General features: G+C 39.3%; 2 protein-coding genes across 3 annotated transcripts in view; both read left to right on the top strand.

Moving 5' to 3' along the window:
• Window positions 1–10,566: 10,566 nt before the first annotated feature.
• rom1a (retinal outer segment membrane protein 1a) lies at window positions 10,567–15,001 on the top strand. Its single transcript, XM_027017750.3, has 4 exons — window positions 10,567–11,188; window positions 12,370–12,800; window positions 13,288–13,534; window positions 13,975–15,001. The coding sequence occupies exons 1-4, from the start codon at window positions 11,039–11,041 to the stop codon at window positions 14,254–14,256; spliced, it is 1,110 nt and encodes a 369-aa protein (XP_026873551.3). The 5' UTR covers window positions 10,567–11,038; the 3' UTR covers window positions 14,257–15,001.
• A 1,985-nt stretch (window positions 15,002–16,986) lies between these two features.
• Window positions 16,987–18,008, top strand: part of rps6ka4 (ribosomal protein S6 kinase, polypeptide 4) — a 20,780-nt gene continuing 19,758 nt past the window's right edge. The window contains exon 1 of one of the 2 annotated variants that reach the window (XM_081719474.1): window positions 16,987–18,008. This exon is cut by the window's right edge and continues 144 nt beyond it. The gene's annotated coding sequence lies outside the window, so the exon portion shown is untranslated. The other variant, XM_035527261.2, reaches the window with a different exon arrangement.

Below are 18,008 nucleotides of genomic sequence, written 5' to 3'. Positions count from 1 at the left end.
TTATTTCCCACAGTATGTTTGTTTCTCTCTACTTCTCCACATTCAGAACTATTGTGTTTTAGCCTGTTTCTTCAATTTTGTATGGGGAAAATGGATTTTAAATGAGATTTTTAATTGTATTCAGATTAGATGTTGATTGAAATTTGCAGCGGCAAGTTATTCAAAGCATGTTATACGTGCCAAAAAAAAGGAACATGCTACATGTGAAATTAGCTTTGCCGTTAATGAAGTTTGATCACAATCTGTCAAGTTGAATGGCATGTGACAAAGATTGTACAGGCTTGCTTTACAGATTGTAGGAAAGGTAACGTGGCCATGCAGTTAGCTTGTGCATGGCAATACTGAGACAATTCATGCTGCGGCTTCCTCTGTGTCCTTCCATTTCATTTGCTGGAGGGTCACTGTGATGCTGTCACTGTGGAGGTACGGTCTGTATTACACAATGCAACATTGATACTGAAAGGACTAGAAGGGACACAGACCTAGAGAATCCGATATCAACATGGCTTAGCTCATAGACATGCAACTATACTAAGTGTTAGTGATTCTATCAAATCCAGTTTCATAATGTCCCATTTTCATAATGCTGATGAGGAAATTAAGAATTAAATCTTTTTCCATTGAAGATTAATGAGAGTGTATTGGCCTCTTGGTGTCATATTTATCTTGTCTTGTTCAGTGGCTTCTTGGAAAGGTTGTATTGATGTTTTGATATTTATGATGCCATTTTGCATGCCATAGAGTAAAATTTGGCATGGGTATTTATTGATGAGGATTAACTGTCATTGTTGTAATTCAAATTGAGTCCCAATGATTCCATCTCCAGTGTAGTTCACCAACCCCATTGCAATGGTATAGTATGGTGATCAATAACGAACAGTGACACATTGCCATTGGGCAAGCCAACCCTTGAAGCATGGAAAACTAGACATTGTTCATCTGTAAGATAAAACGTGCATTTACCAATAGTGTATTTATGTGCTAAGTCCTGAGTAACGAGTGGATAAGAGAATGAGAAAACAATTATTAAAAACTGCAATTTACCTTGTTTTAGATACAGCTACACTTAAATCGCCAACAGAGGAATGATCAGCTTAATACTAATTTAGTTTTTTCCCCTTTGATAATACACATAGAGAACAACTCAGTTTAAAAATGCTGGGTGCAACTGAAGCAGTCAAACCAAAAAATGATTGGCATAGAAATGGGATTGTGGAAGAGAGGGAAGTGGATTGTGCAGTGAAATGTTCTGAGAATTCCAGTTTTCTTCTCATTTGTCCTGATCCTCCCAACAATGCTGCATTGTTAGGTTAGGGGCAGCTCATTACAAGTCTTCATGGACTAGATGTATTTAGGACTTCAATTATATACCACAAAAGTATATACCTTTTTTTCTTGGAGATGGGACATGTATTTTTCCTTCTTTCACCATTTTGTTTAAGGTAAGTTTGGTCATGCTGTTTATTTAATATAACATAATTTTATGATTCAATACAGTAATAGCATCAATGCTTTTTCTATAAATAGAATTTAATTTTATTAATTTATTTTACTTTTATATATATATAAAATATATATAAAAGTTTCTTTAAGTTTTTTGTCAATATTAGATTTGTTCATTAGATTTAGATGATGAATTCCATTTTGTCTGTATATTTATTCATCCCCTTGTCAGTAATAGATTTACTATTTTACTGTTGTCTAAAATTTAATTAATCATATTTGAAAATGTAAACATTTCTGATTCATAATCAAAAGATCATATCATGCAATGAAAAACTAATGTAATTGACATTGTTATTCCTACAGCAATTATAAAACCTTGCACCATCAGTTCAGACAGAGCATACAGTGTTATCAGTCTAAACTGTAGCCCGACACAATTTGTCTGTTGGAAAAACCAGGACAACACATTTTCATCTGAAGTTCACAAGTGTGAGGAGAAAAAAATGGCCCATCATCAAGTACACCATGATTGTTACTTACCTCATCACTATTGCAAACCTTTCCTGCTGCATGAATTACACTTAACTGAAGGGTGTGAGAATCGGGCTAAATTTTCATAGGCACATCAGAGTAGAGGTAATGACCTACAATCTTATTTTGTGTCTCTGAACAAGGGAGGAATTTGAATAATCCTACTCTGACAAATTTGAAACACAACTATACGCCAAACGTTGATTTAATAATAATTATTGTTGATCGTTTTGCTTATTTGCAGTTGCAGTCCTTCAGAGGGCAGCAATGTTCATGATCACCACCATAGTGTTCACCATAAAAAAATCCCATAGTCCTCACTCTGATGACCACCATCTGCAGCAGCATCAGAAAAAGCATCAGGTCCGTTCTTCAGCAGTCATTCTTATGCTAATACCTAATCTTCATCCTCTGCAGCTTCTTCTTCCTCATTCTCTTCCTCTGGTTCATTTTCTTTCTTATCCTCTGAAAGCTGCCTGGGAAATGCCAAATTTTCTTCTAAATCCAAAACGGGCGGTTGCCATCCACAGCATTCTCAATCCTGTAATGATAGCTCCAGGAGAAGGAGAGCCTTTGAGGATAAGAAAATTGAAGAAGATACTGTACCCTTACTGGACAATGATAGCCAAGTCCCCAAGACTGCAAGCTTGAGAAAGAGCTTCTCCACCAAGAGAAAGACCAAAGGCACACTGACAAGTGGGCAAAGTCACCCCCGGAACTGTCTGAAGAAGGCAGACTGCAAAAGAAAAAGTGTCAGACTAAACATTTTCAAAAGGCAAAGACTATGGAGGTGCTGCCCAGGCAGGTAGATCCATTTGAAGAAAGGGAATTAGATGAGAAAGAAATTAAGAAAAGTAAAGAGGAGGCCAGTAATATTATGAAAGAAAAGATTAAGCTTTCTGCCTTCCTAGTGGCATCACCAGGCAGGTACTAAGGTCCTCCAGACTTCGGACTCTTCGGCTAAAGGAAGCTCACAGGACCAAAGGCCCCAACCCAACACATATGAAATCTTCAACCTCTAAGTACAAAATGGATACGAGACCAAAATGTTCTGCCAGCCAACCTGAAAGTGTCAACTCTGTGGCATCCAGTATACCATTCCACAGCAGCAAGCGTTCTCATTCAATCAAGCGCACTGGTCAACATTCTTATATGAGAAAGGTTTTCCATTCAAGCAAACAATCAAGCAGGCACCATGTTCAACAACAGCACCATCATCACCACCAGGCTTTTGGGAATTCCAAGCATTTTCATCATAGTATAAGCTGTCACACAAATATCAGCAATGGTCCAGCTAAAAGAAATTCAGAACATGGTCAAAAGTGACACAATGTTAAGTCCAGTATTCATCAACACCCTATAGGAGCTCAACATAGTTTACCATCACACCATCATGAAGCTCACCAATGCCTATCCCCTTATCAATATTTTTCCCATGCAGAAATTCATTATTCCCATTTGGAATCTCACCACCATTATTCTCACGTGAAATCACATCACCCCAGTTTCTCCTTTGAGTTTCATCAGCCTCATTCCTCATCCCAACTGCAACACCACTATTATGAATACCATCCATCTTTACATATTTGTTATCCATTCTTGGAAACTCACTATCATTCCCAAGCAGAATCCCATTACCATCATTTGCCATTGCACCACCACCATCATCAAAAAGGTTGCCAAAGTCTGTCCTGGTGTCATCATTATCCACCTTCAGAAACTCATCACTCCAATTCAGAATCTCATTATCATCTTTCAGAAACACACCATCATGCCTCCCTTTCAGACATTCATGAACAATCTTCTCAACCGGAATCCCACCACCACCACTATTCCACTCATGAAGAATTTCAGTACCCCCACAAATCTCACTCTCCTTCACAACATCCTGATAACTCACACAAGTGTCACTCCTTTCAGCCCTAACAAGAGTGCCATCATTCAGTTTATGATTCCAGTCATGATACCCATAAACATCCTCTGTCATTTCCTCCTAATGTTCTCCTTCATTCTTATTACCATTCTGATGACCATCATTGGTCCTATCCACACTTTCAACACTCTGATGATGATTACCATCCCTGCTATCCCAATGTTCGATCACATTCTGAGGGTAATCCGAATAGACGGACTATTCAGGAATCTCCTCAGTGCTATTCTGTTACTCTCAATCGCTGCCACTCTCTTAGTCCAACTCCCTCAGAGGGATGGCACCAACGTTTTTGTCATGCTGACATTTGTGGTCACCATCATTCTGGGCACCCAAAAGCGCCAACTCACTGTGAGGAACATCATCAGTAAGATGACTCAGGATCCAGTCAACTTTTGCATTTTGAATCTCACCACTATTCAAATCCAAAATCTCATAATCATCATTCACATTCTGAGTTCCACCATCATCCAGAGCATCCAGAATCCCATCAACATTCCCATTCTAATTCTCATTCTCATCACAATTCTCAAGGGGAAACTTATCATCACTCCAATTTACAATCTCTCTGTGATCACTCTCATATTGAGGCCCTCCGTGAGCATCTTCAAAATCATGCAGAATCTCACCTTCATCATTATCATGCCGAAGTACATTACTGTTGTGTGAATCCTCCCGATCCTCTTCACCACTTTTTGAGTGGCCAGCGAGCCTCCTTCCCTCATTATAGAAAGTCAGATGCCTGCAGAAACACCATAAGCTCTACAAGCCTTGATGATCATTCAACCATGAGTTACAGGAGAAGACAAGTAAGGAGGTCTCTTTGACCTCTTTGACGATGGGCTGTTTTTGTATTTAACATTATACAATAACATTATACAATAATAGAATAAGATAAATGTTACACTTTAAGGACCTCATGTTTCCTTGACTTTTGAAAATATGATCACAGAATTATGATTAAGTTCAATTATGTAATTGTCTTTGCATGACACATCTGCACTCTGTATTGTGTAATAGGCAATAGGCAGTGGCACAGGTGACCTTTGAGTAAATGTATATTAATCAAACTAATTAACAATTTATTTATATTGATTATTCAATAGTCTTCCCTGAAGCTGCATAGTCAAGAGTTGTTTTACTTAATGCCTTTTCCATCTATAACCTTTGAAAATCAATTTCTATTTCAATGTTGGACAGGAAAATGGCCCTGAATTTGAAAGCATTGTATGAGTTTAATTATTAATTGCATTCATATTATGTATATTATTCAGAATATACATATATATTGCATATATATCGTTACATGCTCTCTCTCTCTCTCTCTCTCTCTCTCTCTCTCTCTCTCTCTCTCTCTCTCTCTCTCTATATATATATATATATATATATATATATATATATATATATATATATATATATATATAAAAAAAATCTAAAATTCTTTCTTTCTTGCTCTAGAATGCATCAGAAACAGAATAAAGAGCTCCACAGCACTTTGTGGCAGAGACACATGTGTATAGGAAGCTTTGGAGCTGATTTTATGACTGGACATCTCCTACTGGAGTCTACAGAGGACCCATGAGGAGTTTAGTGACATGATGGACAAGTTGACAAGGTCAGGTCACACAGGAGCAATATTTGATTCTGTTCTACTGTAAGAAAGTACAGGTGCACACAAAGTATTATTTATATCGCAAAACATCCACAACTGGATCTTACTGTTCAGAGTGCACAGAATTCTTTTAACTATGTCATTTCTTTTCTCTGATCATTCATTTTAGGCTTCAGGTTAACTATTCATCCACTCAAGAAACCAATGAACTCCTAGAGATAAAGGATCATCGTCTGAACCAAAAATAGGCCTGAAATCCACTGTTTTTTTCCCTTTTAAGGAATTGATGATGACTGAGTGGACTAAACTGAAAGTACCAGTCATAAGATAACCATTGTTTACTGACATTTTATTTGTAGGGATTAAGTTTCTGAAGATATTTACCCTTGTTCAAAATATTTACCCTTGTTCAAAAATATTTATTTAATTCTAAACAATTATTCTTCAAATAATATATATAAGTGTTTTTCTGTGCTTTTCTGATCTCCTGTTATCTGCCTTCAGGCCGAAAGTCAGGATGGGGAATGTGACAGATTGAAGCAGCAAATTTCAACAGAGCAGCTGTCAGCTGCCAAGACAACCATTCATAGCCTGGAGACAATTAATGTGAGAGCTTGCTGACAGGAAGATGACAGAGAGCATCTCAAACCAGACAGGCTGAATACAGAGAGACATTATGGATGTGCACATATAGCTCATATATATCATATAGTTACATTTCTCAATTCCCTCCAGTTAAACACAGAATTTAAAAACTTGCATGTAGACTGAAGTTTTGTGTAATACTCAATTAAATTTCTCTTCTCTCATTTTTCCCATAGGTGACTTCAGTGCTCCAGGATACTCTGATAATGCTTTTCAAGTCAGATGATACCATCAAGCCATTCGGGCTTCCAGATGCATTTCCTCCAGTTCCATTTACAAACAATGACAAATTCTCAGTGACTGGGGATCAGCCTCTGGATTCTCAAATGGAAGAGGAATCAGACTGGTCAGAAATGGGAGAGGAAGCAAAACACTGTGGAAGCAAAAATTTGGTGGGAAGTGACTATGGTGGTGTGGGTTTTTCGCCATGGCAACAGAGGCATAGTTGGTGGGTAAGGGAGGATCAGAACAGAAGGGGAGATGGACATACTGAGAGCGAATCCGAAGGTGAAGAGGTGGCCAGAGGTCTGCAAGTACCCCAGTTCACCATACACTGTGAGACCAGACTCCAGCCGGAGTCTGTGCGGCTTTGAGGGGGAAAGTTCCACGTCCCTGCTGGGCAGTGTTTGGGCTTTTCCATTCGTATACTCTCAGCCTGCAAGGAATCAACTCATGAGCAGCACAGCCTGCAACTTCATACGCAGCACAGTCAGTTAAAGTGCACCGAAGCCATGATGGACCTTCACCAGCCACATGGAGGTGGTGCAAAAGATCTGGATAAAGATGAGCTCATCTGGCCAAGGGCAAATTGCCAGATGGTGGGAAAAATGCTAGGGAAGGGTGTTTTGGATCTTATGGATAATCTGGTGAGTCCAGGTTCAACATAATGGAAGATCAGCCAGTCCATGCAAGAGGGAGAGAGAACACATCTATGAAATACAGGGTTGATAAGAGTGTTAGTCTTTATTACATTTATGAATGGCAACCGTGTGTTTGGTTTTGCAATTAATCAAATGGTTTTAAGAGAATTTGATGGTTGTCTGGTAAATTCCACAAGTTTCATTGTAAAATACAATACACTGTGAATAGGTTAATGTATCACTGTTAATGTGTCAGTTTGGGCTGGTACTGTAATCATAAATATTGTAAATGTCAAACTGTGTGTGGTTGTACAGTTTTTGATGAATAATGCAGCACCATCTAATGTGACTTCTATAATGCAGACAGGTGACCAAAGCACACTAAATAGGATTAGATAACACATATTTCTTAAGTATATATTGAAAACACATATTGTTTAAGTATATATTGATATATATTGATAGTATGTATTATGAAATCACTACCTTATTGTAAGGTATTACCCAATGAGATGGTCGTGTGCCTTCAGTCTGCCTCTAGGAACTGGAATTAATTTTTTTGAATTTTGGTAGTATTGAATTTCAAATTAGGCTTTTCAATTCATAATCAATGATATGTCTGTCCAAGGGCCTTTCAAAGCCCCACTGAGGGAGCCTCTTTGATGTCCTCAAGAGGCAACATCAAATAAAACTGTGGCATCTTTATTTTACACATGTAAGACCCAACTGCCCTTAGAAAATGCCCTTAGAAAGCTACTTCTGCTAGCAAATGCACATGTACACAGAGAAAAAAAAATGTAAAGGTTGGTATGAACCTTTTTTTTTTTTTTAATCAGAGACAAAAAACTATAACTCAGCTCTTGGGACTTAGTAGTTTTAAAGCAATTGTTGACCTACAGATAAATACAAACCATTTCACTGCGAGTTATACTGTGTATGACTATGTATGTGACAAATAAACCAAACTTGAAACTTGAAATATTTCATAGCGGGGTAAAACAAGAGTTTCATTGAATTTGTTTGTTTGTTTTTCATTTTAAGTGCTCAATGAAGATTTCTGATCCTAGAAATGTTTTGAATGATTAGGAAGTGAATGTGTTAATGCTGGTTAATCTGATATGGAAGTTGTTGCTTGAAAACAGAACTTGGTTCCATGCTGCACATGCAGTAACACTTTAATTTTGTTACTTTAACCAATATTCATTTATAATGTTTTCCTGTTTTGTTTTGTTTTTTTTGTATTTTGAAAGTTTATAGAGTAAAAGATATTTAAGTGCTTATTCCTTAATTCCTTATTCCTTGCAAGCTTTATTGAATATTTTATATTTAAGTATGTGTATAAGTAGGTTTATGAATATCTTATATTTAAGTATGTGTATAAGTAGGTTTATGAATATCTTATATTTAAGTATGTGTATAAGTAGGTTTATTAATATCTTATATTTAAGTATGTGTATAAGTAGGTTTATGAATATCTTATATTTAAGTATGTGTATAAGTAGGTTTATGAATATCTTATATTTAAGTATGTGTATAAGTAGGTTTATGAATAGCTTATATATAAGTATGTGTATAAGTAAGTTTTGGTACATGCCTATTTTCCAAAGCATATTAAAAATATTATTCTTGTCCAGTCATGTTCATGCTTTGTGGCTCTACATGCTTCTGTGGCGTTATTCACACAACAGGCCTGCATTTTGTGCATGTTTGATGCACCTGTGTACATTAAATTCAGGGACTATTCAATATATTCCTCCTTACTAATGTCTTTTAGCATGTAAATCCCAAGTGGAACTCAAAACAAGGTGCTCAAGCTGTGAACATTCATTTCAGTCACTGCAATAAAAGCAGAGCAGAAATCAGCACAGAATCATTTTGTGAATTCAGCTGAAAGTCCATTCAGTTAGTGGTCAGGCTAGTTCTTATGTTATTTATAGTATATGGAACATTTGAAATATCACCTTGTTTTCATTTACATTTTAAGCATGTGTTTTATGTCACTCATTTTTAAGCAAAAGACCAGATCTAAAGCCGGTAAAAAGAACTTAGTCAGTAATATACCTTGTTACGTCTAAAGGAAGCACAGTAAATAAAACTGCATTTTCTTTTCCAGAACACATATGCGATTTGTCACTGTATCTACCAAGCGAGAAATAATACAATATGAAGTGTCCCTCATCGGGGCATAGGCTGTGATTCTCCAAGCTGCTTGGTGTGACATCACAAGCATTCAATGCCAACATTCTGCCCAATAATATAAACTCTCCCGCTCTGTGGTGATAATTTAAATTTACTGCAGAGATCTCCACCATTGCACATCGTCCACTCTGCCCCAGATTAAAGCAGCCTGTAAGAGAAGTGGTCATTAGCATAAAAAATCAGTGGCCAGATAATGTTGTTCTTAACTGTGGAGGAATTAAAAGTGTAGAACAAATTCTGAATTATGGTGGGTGGTTTGTACTCTTTATATATGTGTATGTAAGAGCATAAGGAACAGTGTTACTCTGAGAAAAAAAGGGTAAACCATTTATTGGGCAAATGAAGTGATGATAAATCTTTGCAATGATAAAATGATAAGAAGTTTAAAACTGTGGAAAACTGCACATGATTCTAAGATGCATCATCTGTAACATGTGGGAAGATGTATAATTCCTACCATTCCAGGCATCCCCTGGACATAATGCACTAATCTTTATTCATAATTTCACTAAAGATGGCAACACCATATTGATTTCAGAAGAGCACATAGTCGTTATTCATTGCTTGCATTAGGCAGTGGTTGCACTTAAGATTTTCAAAATAAAAACAAAAATGTTCTTCACAAATAAGTGATGGTATTAGTATGTGACAGATGGAAGAATTTGGTCTGTGATCTAATTGGGCTCTCCTTCTGTTGCATTCCAAATATTCATAGATATTGACTGGGAGGCTTTGCTTGCTTCTACCTATTGAAGTCAAAGGCAAACTTCAGGGGCAGGCAAAAATCAGTGCAGCGATGTGAGTCAGGCCTAACATGCCTAAAGCCCCTAACAGGCACAGGACTGTAAGACACAGCTGTAAGACACATCTGATTTAACCAAGAATATCCAAACATTCACGTTCCTCTACATTCTGTATTTATTTTCCACTCAGTCTTTCCGAGAAAGACTTCTATGTAGTCTTTGCCATGCTCGTGCTTACAGGAAGTTATCATTATATTATATCCCTTTTGGTATGCTCTAACACTAAAAATATCAGTTGGAAATGTTAATGATTGCCCTGTGATCCATTCTAATCCATGTAAATTAAGACTGAGCATGCCTGTGTCCAGCAGTCAAACATTCTGCGGTCTGTAGTCCTGAAGAGTCTGCATTAGCTCAAAGTTTCATAAGACTGTTGCCACAGCGTGGCAACATGGCTGCATCTGTTCATGTCCAGCTGCAATCTCAATCTTTGCTGAGCAGACAGTTCCCTGGATTCCCACGGAATAGCACCATGGTAATAGGATAGGTAAAGGATTACAGGTAAGACACCCCAGCCCTTTGGCTTTGGCCAAACCCAGTTTCAACCAAGCATGGACACAGAGATGTACATGTGCTATTCTGTCCATTGAGTGGATATCTGGACATCTCAACTGATTTTAGCATTTCGACTGGGGAGATCCCTGCACCAAAAACTCCAGACAGCCCACTATATACGGAGTTAGTAACCACCTGAACTGTGTGGCCAAAACTGATTTGACCCACACTTAAAGAGACACAAGTGGATTCAACCTTGGACTTTGAATTACAAGATTATTTTAATAATTTTAGCTCTCTTTTTGAAGCATTGTCCTTATCAAACTATCACATTTTAAACATCTTGAGAACCATTCATACTCAACTTTGGCATTCCAAGTGATACTCGATAGTCAGTGTCTACAGTCATTTCGAACCTCCGTCGTTTCCGATTGCCCTTTTACCTCGGTCTTCTTTTTCAGACCTGAAGAGCATCCTTGCATTTTTCTCTGAAGGGTGTCATTCCTCCGCTGTCATCATGGTTTGGGCTAAGATGAAGTTCCCATTTGAAAAAAGGGTAAAGCTGGCTCAGGGGTTGTGGCTCCTCTCCTGGCTGGCTATTGTAGGTGGAGCACTCAACTTCTGTTTCGGGTGCTTCCTGAAGACAGAAATACGACGGAGAACAGAGGTATATAAACACATCCTTCTGTACCACACTTCAAATGTACTCTTTATTTGTACTGATACCTTTCGAAACTTGAAACATATTTTCTTAGTAAGGTTTAGTAGTAGGCATCATTTGATCTTAGGCCAGAATATGATGTAATCTTAAAACCTACAGAGAACATACTAGTGGAACTACATAGACCGTGATCATGTACACTGAAACTGGGTTTATGGACATAAAGAGAAAACACCCCCATTTACAATTATGTTAATAGTTAGGATCCATTCATTGCTACTGTTATTGAGCATTGATATTCTTTAGAAGGATGAAAAAGGCAGCTGCTAATTTGTAGTGCGTGTATGCATGAAACAGTACAAAGCACTACAGCAGACATTCTGATTGAAATGTCTGCAGAGGATTAACCTATACGAATATAAATATTACTTAAGCTGGTTACAATAGGCTTAGGAAACTGTCGACTTCAATGAGCTGTCCAATGCATGGTGACTAGTTCAGGTCACACTACAGAATCATCCAGTGTACCAAACCTGGAAAACTTGTCCCATTAGAGATTGTTTTGCTCACTTATATGAATTATAAAGGTGATACTGCTTTTAAAACGACTTTGATGTCTGTTTGCATTGAACTTTGAAAACTCATTTCATAATTTAATGACAGCTGTGTTTCTGCCTATTTGTACACAAAACATGAAGAACTGTTGTAGTTCACTGTTATACTACAACACTAATTCAAAAGTATAAAAATGTGTCAGCCACTGAAATAATTGGATCTGAATCAGGGCTAGCGTGATACGCTCAAAGGCCTAAGTCCTGTGGCAAAAGAAAGCAATGCAGTCAGAAATGCCCTCAAGGACCTTAAATTCTTGATTTTCTGCAACCAGATGCTTGTAAAAGGCTGTACCAGCTAAGCACTTTAGCATATAATAAAGCTATGCAAATAAATGACTAAAATCTTAAGAGATGTAGGCTGAATAGGGCTCACAGGCCCTCATTAGTACCAGCAAAAAAGAGTCAGTTTATTCATTGCAACACTGTACATACTGTACAAATAGAATCCACTCTGTAATGCCATATACGGGAAATATGAACAACAGATGATCAGAAATGAACCCCCCCCCCCCCCCCCATAACCTGGGAACTGAGTCATAACAAAAGTTCAGTAACTCCAATTCTGTCCTCTAGGTGATGGACAACAGCAATATTCACATTGTCCCGAACACCCTGATAGTATCGGGGCTGGCTGCCATTGGCATCAACTACTTTGCGGGGCAGATCTGCCAGGATGCCCTGGATGTGGGGCGCTTCCCTCGCTGGAAGACCTTCCTGAAGCCCTACTGCTGCTGCGCCATCATCTTCACCAGCCTCACGCTGATCGGCGTCATCCTCAGCTTCACCATGAGGAGCAGCCTGGAGGGCTCCCTGCAGGTCGGCCTGAGGAATGCCCTGCGTTTCTACAAGGACACGGACACGCCGGGCCGCTGCTTCCAGAAACAGACCATCGACCACCTGCAGATGGAGTTCCGTTGCTGTGGCAACAACGACTACAGGGACTGGTTTGAGGTGCAGTGGATCAGCAACCGCTACCTGGACTTCAGCTCCAAGGAGGTTAAGGAGTGAGTTCTGGGAGAGGTGGAGGCAGAGGAAAGGGGATGATGGGAGTGGGGGTTACATGGGGAAAGAAGGGTCCAAAAAATAAAACACCAAAAAATACATCTGTGATTTGTGGCTGGTGTCACTGGGTAGTCAGAGGCCAAGCTCAGCAATGCACTAAAAATAAGTCTAAATGGGTTATCTGATATAGGCAAATCTGTTCTGGTATTGATTGAAACATCAAGCATTATGAATCTGGGTGAAACCGATGACCATTTTTTTGCTCTGATAACTTGAAGGCATCAAAGCGGTACATATCATCCATCACATTATGTCTAGGTTTAAACTGCTGGGTAAAAAACCCCAAACACGTGTCCTTTATTCTCACCTCACCTCTCAACAAATGTGTGGGTTCAGCAAAACAACCTACAGAAGTTTCATTCTCCATTCTCACGCTGTCCTGTCCCTGCTTGAATATCTTTTCTCCATCCATATCCTCCGCTCACGCAGCCGCATCAAAAGCAATGTGGACGGGCGTTACCTGCTGGACGGGGTCCCCTTCAGCTGCTGCAACCCCAGCTCCGCCAGGCCTTGTATTCAGTACAAGCTCACCAACAACTCCGCTCACTACAACTATGAGCACCAGACTGAGGAGCTCAACATCTTTGTCCGCGGCTGCAGGGAGGCTTTGCTCAGCTACTATACAGCCCTAATGAACAGCATCGGGGCCGGAGTGCTGCTCCTCTTCCTGCTTCAGGTACCACACTGTAGTCACCACTGGAGGATTATGCTCACTTGATCGATTGGTGATGGTGTAGGCTCTGTCTTAGAAGAAGCAGATCCCAGATGCATCCCAGACGCAGTGAACTACAGGAATCCAAAGAAATAATGGAAGTATGAAAAAATAGAATGAGCTTTTTTTTGAGTACCTGAACACTCTCATATGTTTACAGTTTCTTTATTCATTTTTGCGTACCATCAGTTTTGCAGGGCTTAAATCTGTTAATTATTTCCTACATGGAGATAAAAATACTCATTTATGTGCATTTATATGCAGAGGTGAATGATCTGATTCATATGATCTCCACGCCTTTCTACTTTCCATATCTCCTTCCATCACCTATGTCTGTAATGTTTTATACCTTTATCCTCAATCCCATACAACATCCAATCTCTCATTCCTCTGTCTTCTCACAGAGTGTAGTGCTGGCAAGCCTGAGGTATCTTCAGACCTCCATGGAGGCTGTGATTGGGCAGGAGAACACAGAGATTGAGACAGAGGGTTATCTTCTGGAGAAGAATGTGTCGGAGACCATCGTGGAGTACCTGAACCCGGTGATGAAACTACTTCTGCTAAACCAAGTGCAGGATGGCCTGGTCAAGGCTGAGGCTGGAGCTGCAGGGTCGTCAGGGGTGGCCCCGGCAACGACCCCTGCAGGGTCGTCAGGCGCAGCACCAGCACCGACCCCTGCCACCTAAAAACAACCTAAGCAACCTGAATAGATGATAAAAACAACGTGGAACAAGATTGCTCTTAAATGTTGTTGGATCTTATCCATGCTTTGGCACTTTTATAAGTCTACTGTCATATTTAAAATTGTACTGTACAGTTTACTTCAACACTTTATTCTCTCCACTTTATTCTGTAGAACTATGTCAATTCTACTAAGAGCACCTGTAATTGTCTGTGAGACAGTGTGCACTCCAGTGATTAAGAATAGCCCAACGTATCCATGACACTGTCCTGTGTTTAAGAAAAAATGGAAAAAGTCCCCTGAGAAGATTAGTTTTCTAGAACCCTGTCATTATGTTTTGCCAGGATCAAGAAATCAGTAAGGATGTCAATAAATTATCGGCAGCTGCCACAGGTTAAAGATCATTTCAAAATTTCTTCCTGCTGTGTTTTTCTAATCTGTGATAATGAGAAACAAACTGCATGATCACTTATCTGATTGCCCGCTTATTGGCTTGTGTTCATGTTATGCAATGTGAAAAGCTAATGACTTTATAGTGAATGCCTATTCCTCATTTACACTATTGTTTATCAACAAACAGTAGGTGTATATACATTGTACATAATGCAAGATAACAACCTTGGGAATATAAGGCGCTGGTGTAGTCAGATTCTCTCCATGCCCTGCAAAGCAACAAATATCTTACAGAACTCAAGAACTACAGAGCGGTACGACAGTCTGATTAAATAAAAGTTAAAGTTCTTAACTGTTTTGTTGTGTAGTGCAGTTTTATGTGAATAGTTGAAATATCTTCCACTTGCTTGTGTCTCTTTGACTTTTGCCTTGAATACTAAATCATGCACTCACAACCACCCACCTGCCAGCATGCACACACACACACACACACACACACACACAGACACACACACACACACACACACACACAAACACAAACTATCTTGTAGGCATACAATTTCACTTATTCTTTACCATGTACACAAGAACATTTATGCAGACAGAGGTAGCACCCACATTTTATACACACACACACACACACACACACACACACACACACACACACACACACACACACACACACACATACACTGCTGAATGTCAGTGGGTGAAAGGAATAGGATTATGAAGATTGGTGAATCAGTAATCATTTACCTGCCAGTAATATAGGCCTGTATATATGAGCCCTCTCTGTTGACACCTTTCAAACTGACCCTAATCCAAGCTCTTAATATGTAAACTGCTGCCCAAGCACCTCCACTCCCAGATTCTCCCTCTCACTGCATCAGATTAGGCCCCACAGGTAAGTAACATGTGAGGAAAGTCAAGTTGTAGCATGAAATTTAAAATATTTTAGTGTCACAGTCAGAGCTATGTAGTAGGCATAAAGCATATTTCATAAATTGTAAATCTGATACAAAATCAGGGGTGAATACTAATATCTTTGTGACATTATTCAACATAAACACATGTCAAAAGTGGGCCATAACACTGGACCTTGCATGTGAGATGAATGTGTGTGAGTTGAGAAGGGGAAAACCTCTATGTATTTCTGAAGACACGCAAGTGTCCACACAGCAAGTAAAAAGGATTTCTTACATATTAATGCATTTTTTCAGAACTGATTTGTATTCATTCTGCCCCAGTGAACTAAACTGCCCTGAATGTCTTAGACTCAGTAACAGCTAACAGGAAAGCCAGCATGAACAGACCACCAAACATCATTATTCATCAGGTTAATGATGTAGCCTAAATAATGAATTATACAGACTAGCTAGAGTGAGTCATTATATACTGACAGCAAGGCCGAGGGATGTGGGGGCGCAGAGGGTGTTGCAGTGCCCCCTAGCGGATAGTAGAGGACCCGCACGTACATAGCTATAAATAAAAAAATACCCAACAGCAGCCCCCGCTTGAAACGTTCCCACGGCTGACAAGGGATGTTGCTTTTACGGGGAGCTCTACCTTAATTAATATTATATGCATGTCAAAAATATTTGTATACTTTTATTGTGTTCTGTGAGTTAGTACAATGAGTTAGCCTTTCAGCATTATTTCTGGCATTGTTGTATTTTTAACCAATTTTTTTAGAAGTGAAAATGTTATCAGCGAAGTCCAATACCTTTCTATTTTAATTAAATTCAATTCTAATTTATCTATATAGTCATTTAAACAACGCAATTTGTCTCAAAGAGTTTTACAGATATACAAATCTTTTGGATGTGTAGAGAAGCCTTACAAATGCTCATTCTGTCCTGAGTGTCAGCTTTCATAGCTGGAAATCTTTTGGAACAACGCTGCAGATAACTTGCAGGGTTGCCAGTGTTGGCTTCAGGGCTTGTGGCGTGTGGCGTGTTTTAGGTTCACTGAAATGTTTTGGTCAGGGATAGTGGGGTATTTGTCAGTTTTAAGGAAGATGGCATTAACAACATTTAAAATGTATATTTATATTAATATCTTTGCATTTTGTTTCTGAAGACAGAACTATTGTAACATATCCTAGGCCTACTTCGTGCAGCCCTGAGAATTCGATTGCCAAATGCAATCGCTATATTTCACTTCCTTTAATTTCAGATAAGTCTCTTCTAGATACCTCTGCCGTGACAACTATCTGCCTATCACTGCCTTGTACATGTCTGAGTAGGCGACAACCAAGCTGCTCTTGAGGAACATGGCAGAAGTTGTCATTTCCAAACCGCGCGTATTATAGAAACTGCACCAGATGGATCGAGGAGTGGCAGGCAGCGCGTCTGGCAGCGTAACCAGTTCTTGGCGCTAAGTTTTTATTGCACGAACTTCCTTCCCCCGCAACCTTCCTACCACAGCTGTATTTCGAAATGAATGCAAGAGACACATTTCGGCTTCCGTAGTTGAAGTAATCCATAGTCTTTACTATACTTTTTTCCAGTCTTATATCGTTTATTTTACTTTATTTCCATAACAGGCACGTATTTTTGTGTGTCTCAGGCAAAACTACATCCGGAAGCAACGGGAAAAGATAGCATTATAGGGATACGCTACTTGGGCTTTGTTCCTTAGCCATTACACTGAGTTTTAATTGACTGTCAAGGTTGATAGCTAGCAAGCTTGCTACCGTGTTAGCTCGTTAGCAAGGCTACGATATCTTTCTTTAACGTCTATCATACAGGCCTAGCAAACGACTCGCTAAATAAGCAGTTTATTCAGCGCGGACGTGTTTTATCAACCGGCACTAAATCAGCTAGCATGTAAACAGTCCTCCGCAGCTCGCTGGCAGATGTTCTCCGGGGCAGTCACCGCCGCCGCCGCTACATTTGTAACCAGTTGAATATCATTAGCTGATAGCCTGCTACAGTTGTGTCGAAGTCGGAAATACGGAAATAGCATCCACGTACGGCCGACATTGGAACCAAATAACTGGAGTTGTTAGCGGCAGCCTCAGCATTTGCTCAAGGGCTACGGTCGATGCATTTTTAAGTGAGATTTACGGTATACACTGGCATTCACAAGTGATCGTGTCAGACGATTCATATATAACTCTTGCACCGAAAAAAATATCAGGGCGAGTTGATGAAGATCACAGTCCACATCGGCATGTCAGAGGGATTTGTGAGCTGAAGGATTGTCACAAATACAAAGCAAAAGCAAAGCGAGCACATCTGCCATTCATGCGTGACTCACAGCTATGATGTATTTTGAAATATTCGTTTCGACACATAAGTGTTTTTCTTTTGAACTGTAGTAAGTTGCGTGATAAGCGTTAACATAGATGGTTGTACACCG

This window comes from Electrophorus electricus, chromosome 8 (genome assembly GCF_041902795.1).
Source record: "Electrophorus electricus isolate QZ-2024a chromosome 8, ASM4190279v1, whole genome shotgun sequence".
NCBI classification, from domain to species: Eukaryota; Metazoa; Chordata; class Actinopteri; order Gymnotiformes; family Gymnotidae; genus Electrophorus; species Electrophorus electricus.
Note: the sequence above shows the minus strand (reverse complement) of the source record. Positions and strands in the feature narration are given on the sequence as shown.

What these genes read in the sequence shown, in the direction of transcription:
- rom1a (XM_027017750.3), top strand. Translation starts at nt 11,039, where the DNA reads ATGGTTTGGGCTAAGATGAAGTTCCCATTTGAAAAAAGGGTAAAGCTG. An exon ending in AGCTCCAAGGAGGTTAAGGA is followed by an intron (nt 12,801 to 13,287) that starts GTGAGTTCTGGG and finishes CCGCTCACGCAG; the next exon opens with CCGCATCAAAAGCAATGTGG. An exon ending in TGCTCCTCTTCCTGCTTCAG is followed by an intron (nt 13,535 to 13,974) that starts GTACCACACTGT and finishes GTCTTCTCACAG; the next exon opens with AGTGTAGTGCTGGCAAGCCT.